Below are 11,851 nucleotides of genomic sequence, written 5' to 3' on the forward strand. Positions count from 1 at the left end.
TCAAATATTCTTTCTGAGATAAAAAAAAAAAGCTTCTTTGAATGACAATCTCTTTTTATCTCCATGCCAAGAATCCTCTTTGCCTCACCCAAATCCTTCATCTCAAACTCCTTTTTTAGTTGAATCTTTAGCTTCTCAATTTCCTCTTGACTTTTAGAAGCTATCAATATATCATCAACATATAGGAGAAGATATATAAAGGAATCGTCTTCAAGCTTGCGCAAATACACGCAATGATCGTATTTGCTTCTTATGTACCTTTACTGCAACATAAACTTGTCAAATCGTTTGTGCCATTGTCTAGAAGATTGTTTCAATCCATACAACGATTTTTCAAGTTTGCACACCATATTTTCTTTTCCATCAACTTTGAATCCTTTTGGCTGAGTCATGTAGATTTCCTCTTCCGAGTCTCCATGTAAAAATGCAATTTTTACATCCAACTGAACTAGTTTCAAATTCAACTGTGCTACCAAAGCCAACAAAACTCTAATGGATGAGTGTTTCACAACTAGAGAAAATACCTCATTATAGTCAATTCCCTCCTTTTGAGCGTATCCTTTGGCCACCAATCTTGCTTTGTAGCGAACATCTTCTTGGTTAGGAAATCCTTCTTTCTTTGCAAATACCCATTTGCACCCAATTGCTTTCTTGCCATCCGGGAGATTGGCCAATTTCCATGTATGATTCTGATGAAGGAACTGCATTTCTTCATCCATGGCAAACCTCCACTTATCTTTTTCTGAACTTTGGACTGCATCTTTATAAGTGGTAGGAATGTCATCCGCTGCAATTGAGTCCGCACAAGCCACCACATCTATGAGTCGAGCAGGTTTTCTTATTGTCCTTTTTGGCTTACTGGTTGCTATTGATTCAAGTTGTGGTTGAGGTTCTTGAGATGGAACCTCCCCTTCGACTGGCTCTTCTTCCAGAGGAAAAACTTTTGTTGTTTCCTCATTTGATCCATGTGTTGGGAAAATTATCTTTCCCTCAAACTCCACCAACTTTGAAGCACCATCAGTTTGTTTGACTTCTTCAATTGTTACCTTATTTGTCAAGGCAAATTCATCAAAGGTAACATCCCTGCTGAAAACAATTTTTCTTGTCTCTGGACACCATAAACGATATCCCTTGACTCCAGAAGTAATTCCCATAAATAAAGCTTTTTTTGCTCTTGGGTCCAATTTCGACTCCCTTACATGATAATATGCAATTGAGCCAAATACATATAAAGAATCATAATCTTCAGCAGGTTTTCCATACCATTTTTCTAATGGTGTCTTCTTACCTAATAGCAACAGATGGTAGACGATTAATGAGGTGACATGCATATGTTATTGCCCCGACCCAAAATTCTTTGCCCAAGCCAGCATTGGACAACATACACCGAACCTTCTCAAGCAAAGTTCGGTTCATGCGTTCTGCCACTCCATTCTGTTGTGGTGTATTTCTGACGGTGAAATGTCTGACGATGCCATTTTCCTCACAAATTTTCTGAGAAAGATCATTTTTGTATTCTCCACCATTGTCTGTGCGAAGACACTTGATCTTTTTGCCAATTTGAGTTTCTATCATCGCCTTCCATTTGAGAAAAATTCCTAATACTTCATCTTTTGTTTTCATTGTATACACCCACAGTCTTCGGGAAAAGTCATCAACAAAGGTTACAAAATAGTGTTTCCCACCTAATGAAGGTGTTTTGGAAGCACCCCAAACATCTGAATGAACATAATCCAAAATACCTTTAGTATTATGGATAGTTGTTCCAAATTTAACCCTTATTTGCTTTCCCTTGACGCAATGCTCATAAAACTCCAAGTTGCAAGTTTTTACTCCTTTTAGCAATCCTTGATCTGATAAAGTTTTCAAGGATTTTCCTCCAGCATGTCCCAAGCGCATATGCCACAGCCTGGTCATTTCTGCCTCATTGTCGTCATTGGATGTTGTTGCTGCTGTCCCAATAACTGTACTACCTTGATAGTGGTACATGTTATTATTTCTTCGAATTGCCTTCATTACCACTAGCGCACCGGAGCATATTCTCATTACGCCATTATCTGCAATAACTTTGAATCCCTTTGACTCTAGGGCTCCAACAGAAATGAGATTCTTCTTCAAATCTGGTACATATCGAACATCTGTTAATGTTCTGGTCAATCCATCATGATTCCTTAATCGAATTGAACCAACACCATATGCGGTAAGAGGATTATTATTTGCGGTGTGAATAACTCCACATTCTCCTTCTTGTAAATCAACAAACCAGTCCCTATTGGGACACATATGATAGCTACAAGCTGAGTCCATCAACCATACATTAGATAATTTGGATGGATCTGTTGTAACTAGTGAGTAATCGGAGTCATCACAATCATCCACATTTGAATCCATGACAGCCTTCCCATTATTTGGTTTAGCTTTGCTTTTCAACTTTGGGCAGTCTTTCTTCCAGTGCCCTTTTTCTCGGCAAAAGGCACAATCATCTTTGCTGAGTCTGGATCTTGACTTGGATCTCCCTTTCTTCGTTTTCATATGATTTTGAGAACGACCTCTCGTAATCAGTGCTTCTGCTTCTCCGCCTTTTTGTTTTTCTCTCTTTCTTTGTTCATAACTATATATGGTAGAACAAACTTCTTTGAGAGATACTTTATCATTCTCATGCAGTAGAGTAGTTTCAAGATGCTCGAACTCATCGGGAAGTGAACTTAACAACATTAAGGCCATATCTCCATCCGTTCATATTCCGCAAATCTGTCGCCAACTTATTAAAGCTGGTGATATGATCATTCATTGTGCTACCAGGAATATAAGTGAAGTGTAACAGTCTTCTTTTCATGTAAAGTTTATTTTGACTGTTTTTCTTCAAGAATTTCTCCTCCAATGAATTCCATAATTTATTTGCAGATGTTTCCTTCGTGTATGGATATTTTTGTTCTCTTGCTAGGTAAGATCGAATGGTACCGCAAGCAACACGGTTGATAATCTTCCAATCTTCTTCTCCTACATCATCTGGTTTCTTTTCTTCTATGGCAATATCTAGCCCTTGTTGAAAAAGAACATCAAGGACCTCGCCTTGCCACATTCCGAAATGTCCTGACCCGTCAAAAATTTCAACCGCAAATTTTGCGTTTGACACAATTCGTGTCATAAGCAAAGATGCCAATGATAACGTATTATTGACATTCGATGTGGACTCATCATTTTTATTGTCTCCCATTTTTGCTACGAATACTATTTACTAGCTAACAATGCAAAGACCAAAGTAAATCTTTTCTGATGTGGAAGTTCAGACTGTGCGGCAACCACAGAGCATACTCTGATAATACCTTGGCTCTGATACCAATTGCTACGGAAGCCGAATATATAGAGAGTGATGAAATCACAACTGCTATATCTAAAGGTAGCTAATAAATAGTAGATGAGACAATAATAAAAGGAACACCAGGAATTAACGAGGTTCGGCAAACTTTTTTTTTCTTTTGCCTACTCCTCGGACACAACCAACCAATATTTATTTCACTCCAAAAGAGTACAAGTGAAATACTACAAGAGAGAAAGAAGATCAAATGCCTTTGAAAATGAGAAGGCAAGTGAGAGGTGTGTTACAAATGAATTTGGAACTACCTATTTATAGGAGTGAATTCTTCCTATTGATGTCATCCATGACATCACAATGTGTCAAAATGTCAAGATTTACCTTGTGAAACCATTTTATGGTTCACCTAAATTTCACCTACAAAAGATGTTATCTTGGCTTTTGTACCAATAAAGAATTATCTTCCTAACTACCAAATCTTCACATTAATTCATCTTTGAATCTTGTCAAATTTAACACACCCTACCCCTACACGCTCATAGTGTTTGCCTTGATCATATATAAATGCTTTTGTTACAATATTTTCATAGGAAAATCACTTATATCCAAGAAAACATATTCCTGATTTATATCATATTTTTAGGAGTTGTTAGAGACTTGAGAGTTATTTTGTTGTATAATGAAATTAGGAACTTCGTTAAGAGTATTCAAGATTTAATACATACAGAATCACGTACCTGTAAAGTTATTCCATCGATTAAATAGTTCTCGAACCTTTGACATGTTCCACATGTCTCTTGGTAAATTTCCTATCAAATATAACATCACATACACAAAAAGGATGATTAATTCAAGAAGAAATTACTAGTAAAATTAGTAAATGAAAAGTTTATAAGTTAGTTAATTACCTGTGAATTTGTTATAAGACAAGGACAGAACTTCAAGTTTGGTGCACTTATTTAAACCTTTAGGAAGTTCACCCACAAATTGATTATCTTGCAGGGATATATATTCCAACACTGGCAGATTAGTGCATATCTCATTTGGCAAACTCCCCGTTAACTCGTAATTCCGAGACAAATCAATGCCCTTCAAAGAAGACACACTGAAAATGGACAATGGAACATTTCCAAATAGACGATTTTTAGAAAGATAAAGAACTTGAAGCCTTGTGAGAAATCCAAGGCTTTGTGGGATTTGACCAGTGAGATTATTCATTTGCAAATACAAGTATTTTAAACGCCTCAGATGCCCTATTTCATCGGGGATTTGTCCATGGAAACTGTTGTTTCCAATGTCCAAAAAGTTAAGGAAGGAGAGTTTCCCAATATCTGTCGCGTTTGAACCTCTAAATCCAAAGCTTTTGAGGACTAATGATGTCACTCTTTGATGCTTTTTACTGCAAGATATGCCTATCCAATTGCAAATGTGAGTTCCTTTTGTCCAGTTTTTTGACAACATTTCGGTGGGGTCTGAAGTTATTTGAGCTTTGAAAGCTAAAAGAGAAGCCTCATCAGTTGTAATGTTCGATGCATTAGTAACTGAGAGGTACGTTAACAAAACTAGGAATGCTATTAGCATAGTCCTCGCAACCATTTTAATTTGTTCAACTTCTTTTAACAGCTATTTGTGCCTAAGTTTTCGTTTCCAAACGCCATCTATATATACTGTGTGTATACTTCTAATTGCTTCAACACTTATCTAATTAATATCAATGATTAACATATATACGTAATATGTTTGAAACATTTTTTGTATATTGCTAGCTGAACTTGACTGCAATTCATTGCTAAAGGGAAACCATTGGTTGTGGAATTCTGTAGTGATAGTTTAATAATTTACTTGACCTTTTTTTATGTAGTTTTAGGCTATAGTATAATGTCATTATTCGAATGTCTATATATAACCTCCCCAGAATAGATGCTTGACAAAAGAATGTCAACTGTTACGGTCAAATTAATGAATCTAACATGTAATGTATTCAATCAATAATTATCTACTTATTTAAATGTTGAATATATTTCAAGTTTCGAGTTCTTGTTTAGAATTTTAGTATATGAAGTTCGAACAAAAACTTTTATGCAGTTCAAACTAACAAGTCGTTGTGATAATATAATAAATGTCCAGAGAATAAAACAAATTCATTAGTTTCCGAGTTTTCTTTGCCAATAGACCAATCAATGGCATGCTCTATCAAAAATAAGACTTGGTCGTTGGGGGACACTGCAATCCCTCAAACAGATTCCTAATATTATTTATTTTTAGTGCATTTGATCTAATTTTTCGATTAACTAGTCTTATATAAAATAAATCATTTTGAAGAGTTCGTTTTTTCTCATTTTGGTGCATGTCACAAAAAATGTGATATAATAAAGATGGATGTTAATTCAACATTAAGTATTTTTAACAATGATTATATTTGACAAAAAATGCAAGTTGNGATTTAAATGTTGAATACATTTCAAGTTTCGAGTTCTTGTTTAGAATTTTAGTATATGAAGTTTGAACAAAAACTTTTATGCAGTTCATATTAACAAGTCGTTGTGATAACATAATAAATGTCCAGAGGATAAAACAAACTCATTAGTTTCCGAGTTTTCTTTGCCAATAGACCAATCAATGGCGTGCTCTATCAAAAATAAGACTCTGCAATCCCTCAACCAGATTCCTCATATTATTTATTTTTAGTGCATTTGATCTAATTTTTCGATTAACTAGTCTAATATAAAATAAATCATTTTGAAGAGGTCGTTTTTCTCATTTTGGTGCATGTCACAAAAAATGTGATATAATAAAGATGGATGTTAATTCAACATTAAATATTTTTAACAATGATTATATTTGACAAAAAATGCAAGTTGCATATATATAAGGAGGAATTTAAAAAATGATACCGTCGGACTCTCAATAACGACAAATCAACGATCAAAGTTGCTTAAGATTCCGGTTTCACGGAAAATCAAATCAAATAGAAGAATAAAAAAAGACTGGTACCTTTTGGTTTGGTTTGATTATAATTTTTTAACTTTAAAAAACTGACAAAAATTGATTTGATTTTAGTTTTAAGCGGAAAAAAAAAGAGAGAGAACCAAACTGGCTATATAAGGCCATGTTTAGACATGTAATATGAAATTATGATCCAAAATAAAATAGATATGAAGTTAAAGTTTTGTATGGACATGTAATTTGAACTTTTTAAGTTGCATTTTTATTTTTCATAAACCTGAAAACACACAAATTGTGCAAATTACCAAAATTTCTCAAATTTTCTTTCAAGTTTACTATAAATGAGCAAATTATAGTTCATATCGAAATATCCTAAGATGTTGCATTGATAAATCACATATCTCCATGCTTCCAATATAAATAATTATTTATGTTTACAAACTTTCAAATACACATAATTTTATGTTGATTCACTAGTCAACAATAGTAATAACTAGTTATTCTTTGGGAAAAAGGGTTCGAAATATATCCAAACTTTGAGTGAAATTGTTGTAATAATTTCAAACTTTGAGCAAAACCTATTACCCACCTACACTATTTAATAGTGTATTTTAAAGGTATATATGTGACCACGTGGACACGTTACTATATATAATGACACACTATTTATGATGTCCACGTGGGCACATATATACCTCTAAAATACACTATTAAATAGTGCAGGGGTAAAACGTCCTTTCCAAAGTTCGGAATTGTTATAGCAATTTCGATCAAAGTTCGGATATATTTCAAACTTTTTTCCCCTTATTCTTTAAACTTCAATATGACCCTTTCACATGATATGGAACAATCTTCACGCCAAGCATGACTTTTTTTTGCAAAATTAAAAATGATAGATCCTCAATTTTACCAAATCAAAACATGACCAACAAGATCCAAACTCAATTTTTAGGTCAGTAGATGCATATTTTACTTCTAAAGAAAGATGCTTCAAACCAGTTTGAATGCACAAATGACTAAACATTTTCCTTCATACCATACACATCCAAAATGGAAAAAAAGTGAATAATTCTCATGGTCAAACAGCTCGACTAATTTGCAAGAAAGTGATACTTGCCCTACTCCAAAAGTAAAGAATTTGAAGTCAGCTACTCTTAACACTACTAGTTAAATAATTGTTCCACAATTCTCAAAGCAACTTATATTCCTTTCCAAACAACAAGGTTTTCCAAATTTTCTTTCTAATATTCTGAGGCATCACCTGTGGCGTAGCTACATGGTGGTCACTGGACACCCTTCATCGGAAAAAAATACCATATATACAAGTAAAATAATGCATGAAATGATTAAATAATATATTTTGGATACCCTTAACACAACAAACTGTTGTAGCCCAGTAATTTCAAATGCTTGGAATGAGATAGTGCTCATGTATTTGAAACAAAACATATTCAAATACATGTGGAGTACAGAGAGCAGTCTTGTGATTCTGTAGAAGACTTTGGCATACAGATCATAAAGTGAAAGCAAAGTATTCCGTTACACGAAAAGTATATATACATACTCCCATTAATGTATTTATTACAAGTAATTCATGAAACACAAAGCAGTAAATTTTTGTTTACTCATCAACTTTAATTTGTACAATTCCACTCTAAACATATATATGGCAGAAGCTTTCCTTCAAATTCTGATTGACAACATCACTTCTTTCCTTGAAGGGGAACTTTCATTGCTTTTCGGTTTTGAAAATGAGTTTGAAAATCTTTTGAGCAGGTTTTCTACAATCCAAGCGGTGCTTGAAGATGCTCAAAAGAAGCAACTCAAGGACAAGGCAATTAAAAACTGGTTACAGAAACTCAATGCTGCTGCATATAAAGTTGATGACATATTGGACGAATGTAAATATGAGGCAGCAAGACTCAAGCAGTATTGACTAGGGCGTTGTCATCCGGGGATTATCACTTTCCGTCACAAGATTGGGAAAAGGATGAAAGAGATGATGGAGAAACTAGATGCTATTGCTAAGGAAAGAATGGATTTTCATTTACAAGAAAAGTTAATAGAGAGACAATCTGCTAGACGGGAAACAGGTACTCAACTTAAATTAGTATTACAACAAACTTTGTTTATATTCATTTTTCGGCAATTATCAGATTCATGTCTGTTTTATGGGTGAGGGGAAGTTTCAAAGATTTTCCCTAAATGTTTGTCTCAAGTGTCTAACCCTTCACTACCTTTGATGATAGATATATAACTTATTTTCTGTTTATAGAGTTTGTGCCCTTTTCCTTAAAGTTCTTGAGAAGATTGTAGAAGAACTTTACACGACACTACTCGATAGTCTAGGCATCAACTGTGGACATTACTTGCGCAAGGATGAAATCGTCATCCTCCTTTTGTCTTCTAGACGAAAGGTGAAAAAAAAAAGATTTATCAACAGGTTGAGTCTAGCCAAACCCTCCACCATTCATTGTGGTATTAATTAAAAACAAAAATCTGACCCGTCATCAATTTGAAAATGACAAAAATAGTAATTACAATACAGTAGAAGTACATACTTGATGCTCGAGTATATATCACTTTTGAAAATGACGGCAACAAATTAAAAATAATTTGTTTTGTTACTGGTTCATATCAGATTCTGAAAATGATTGCAGAAGAAATAGAGAAACTTCAACTTTTTGCTCAGCATGATTTTCTCATGTCTCCTGCTCCTCAAGCTCATCTATATCTCTTTAAGGCGTGCATATATTATTCTCTATTTTCTGCCGATTCCTAATGATCTGGAATATAACAATATTCTCGTGTGGACATTGCTTGGACCAGGTTCTATTTTAACTGAACCACAAGTTTATAGAAGGGACAAAGAGGAAGATGAGATAGTGAAAATCCTGATAAACTATGTTAGTGATGCCCAACAACTTTCGGTCCTCCCAATAGTTGATATGGGGGGACTAGGAAAGACTACTCTTGCCCAAATGGTCTTCAATGATCAGAGAGTGATTGAGCATTTTAATCCCAAAATATGGATTTGTGTCTCGGACAATTTTAATGAGAAGAGGTTGATAAAGGCAATTCTAGAATCTGCTGAAGGAAGGCCACTACTTGGTTACATGGACTTGGCTCCACTTCAAAAGAAGCTTCAGGAGTTGCTGAATGGAAAAGATACCTACTCATCTTAGATGATGTTTGGAATGAAGATCCAGAGAAGTGGGCTAATTTAAGAGCAGTCTTGAAGGTTGGAGCAAGTGGTGCTTCTGTTCTAACCACTACTCGTCTTGAAAAGGTTGGATCAATTATGGGAACATTGCAACCATATGAATTGTCAAATCTGTCTCAAGCAAATTGTTGGTTGTTGTTCATGCAACGTGCATTGGGACACCAAGAAGAAATAAATCCTAACCTTGTGGTTATCGGAAAGGAGATAGTGAAAAAATGTGGTGGTGTGCCTCTAGCAGCCAAGACTCTGGGAGGTATTTTGCGATTCAAGAGAGAAGAAAGAGAATGGGAACATGTGAGAGATAGTGAGATTTGGAAGTTGCCTCAAGATGAAAGTTCTATTCTGCCTGCCCTGCGACTTAGTTACCATCACCTTCCACTTGATATGAGACAATGCTTTACATATTGTGCAGTATTCCCAAAGGATACCGAAATGGAAAAGGAAAACCTAATCTCTCTCTGGATGGCACATGGTTTTCTTTTATCAAAAGGAAACTTGGAGCTAGAGTATGTAGGTAATGAAGTATGGAATGAATTATACTTGAGGTCTTTCTTCCAAGAGATTGAAGTAAAATCTGGTAATACTTATTTCAAGATGCATGATCTCATACATGATTTGGCAACATCTCTGTTTTCGGTAAGCACATCAAGCAGCAATATCCGCCAAGTAAGTGTAGAATATTACCCATATATGATGTCCATTGGTTTTGCTGAAATCGTGTCTCCTTACTCTCCTTCTCTCTTGCAAAATTTTGTCTCGTTGAGGGTCCTTAATCTAAGTTACATAGAACTTGAGCAGCTACCGTCTTCCATTGGAGATCTTGTACATTTAAGATACCTAAACTTGTCTAGCAATCTTAGAATTCGTAGTCTTCCAAAGCAGTTATGCATGCTTCAAAATCTGCAGACTCTTGATCTACATGATTGCACCTCACTTTGTTGTTTGCCAAAACAAACAAGTAAACTTGGTAGTCTCCGAAATCTTTTACTTGATGATTGCCTTGGATTGACTTGTATGCCACCAAGGATAGGATCTTTGACATGCCTTAAGACTCTAACTTACTTTGTTGTGGGAAGGAAGAAAGGTTATCAACTTGGTGAACTACGAAACCTGGATCTCCATGGCTCAATTTCAATCACACACCTTGAGAGAGTGAAGAAGGATACAGAGGCAAAAGAGGCCAACTTATCTGCAAAAGCAAATCAGCACTCTTTAAGGATGAGTTGGTATAAATATGGACCATATTGTTTACTTGAATCAGATGTGCTTGAAGCCCTCAAACCACGTAGATATGAATCAGAAGAAGTTAAAGTTCTTGAAGCCCTCAAACCACACCCCAATCTGACTTCTTTAACAATCATTGGCTTCAGAGGATTCCGTCTCCCAGATTGGATGAATCACTCAGTTTTGAAAAGAGTGTCTCTATTAGAATTGAAGGTTGCGAAAACTGCTCATGCTTACCACCCTTGGGTGATTTACCTTGTCTAGAAAGTCTAGTGTTAGCAAATGGGTCTGGGGAGGTGGAGTATCTTGAAGAGGATGATGTCTCCACAAGAAGATGGTTTCCAACCCTGAGAAAACTTAGTATATGGAACTTCCGTAATCTGAAAGGATTGCTGAAAAAGGGAGGAGAAGAGCAATTCCCTGTGCTTGAAGAGATGAATACTGATAATTGCCCTAAGTTTGTTTGTCCGACCCTTTCTTCTGTCAGGAAATTGGAAATTTTTGGGGAGGCAGATGCAACAAGTTTGAACTCCATATCCAATCTTTGCGCTCTTACTTTCCTCCACATTAGCAGTATCATCAAAGCTACTTCCCTCCCAGAAGAGATGTTGAAAAGCCTTGCGAATCTCAAATACTTGAAAATATCTGGGCTCTGCAATCTCAAAGAGCTGCCTACCAGCCTGGCTAGTCTCAATGCTTTGAAGAGTCTGGAAACTGAGAGTTGTTATGCACTAGAGAGTCTCCCCGAGGAAGGTGTGAAAGGTTTGACGTCACTCACAAAGTTATCTATTTTTAGCTGTGAGATGCTAAAATGTTTACCGGAGGGATTGCAACACCTAACAGCCCTCACAAGTTCAAGTGTTAGTCGCAGTCCAACACTGGAAAAGCCACGTGAAAAGGGAATAGGAGAAGACTGGCACAAAATTACTCACATTCCGTATCTGAAACTATATGAGTGAGTTATTTGTTATTAATTCTCTGATTGTGAGTCTCTCTAGTTCCTGCTATGGGTTGTAAATTTCTGGGTTTTTTTGGAAACATATTCACGATTTGTAAGATCCTTTTGTATTATAACTACTTGTTAATATTGTAATTATTGGCTAACTGTTGATTACCACTCTCTGAACGTTGAATAAAAGTAT

General features: G+C 35.5%; 1 protein-coding gene and 1 pseudogene across 1 annotated transcript; one reads left to right on the forward strand and one right to left on the reverse strand.

Annotated features, from left to right (window-relative positions):
• Window positions 1–3,231: 3,231 nt before the first annotated feature.
• LOC125852641 (receptor-like protein 35) lies at window positions 3,232–4,912 on the reverse strand. Its single transcript, XM_049532362.1, has 3 exons — window positions 4,225–4,912; window positions 4,054–4,125; window positions 3,232–3,404 (listed from the first exon to the last, which is right to left on the reverse strand). Exons 1-3 carry the CDS (start codon window positions 4,910–4,912, stop codon window positions 3,232–3,234), a joined length of 933 nt encoding a protein of 310 aa, XP_049388319.1.
• A 3,016-nt stretch (window positions 4,913–7,928) lies between these two features.
• On the forward strand, window positions 7,929–11,668 carry LOC125852649 (putative disease resistance protein RGA1; annotated as a pseudogene).
• Window positions 11,669–11,851: the final 183 nt, after the last annotated feature.

Source organism: Solanum stenotomum, unplaced genomic scaffold, assembly GCF_019186545.1.
Source record: "Solanum stenotomum isolate F172 unplaced genomic scaffold, ASM1918654v1 scaffold3800, whole genome shotgun sequence".
NCBI classification, from domain to species: Eukaryota; Viridiplantae; Streptophyta; class Magnoliopsida; order Solanales; family Solanaceae; genus Solanum; species Solanum stenotomum.

Coding starts and splice junctions, on each gene's coding strand:
- LOC125852641 (XM_049532362.1), bottom strand. CDS start 4,912: ATGGTTGCGAGGACTATGCTAATAGCATTCCTAGTTTTGTTAACGTAC. Junction 4,126..4,224: donor GTCTTATAACAAATTCACAG/GTAATTAACTAA, acceptor TATATTTGATAG/GAAATTTACCAAGAGACATG. Junction 3,405..4,053: donor TCGATGGAATAACTTTACAG/GTACGTGATTCT, acceptor ACTATTTATTAG/CTACCTTTAGATATAGCAGT.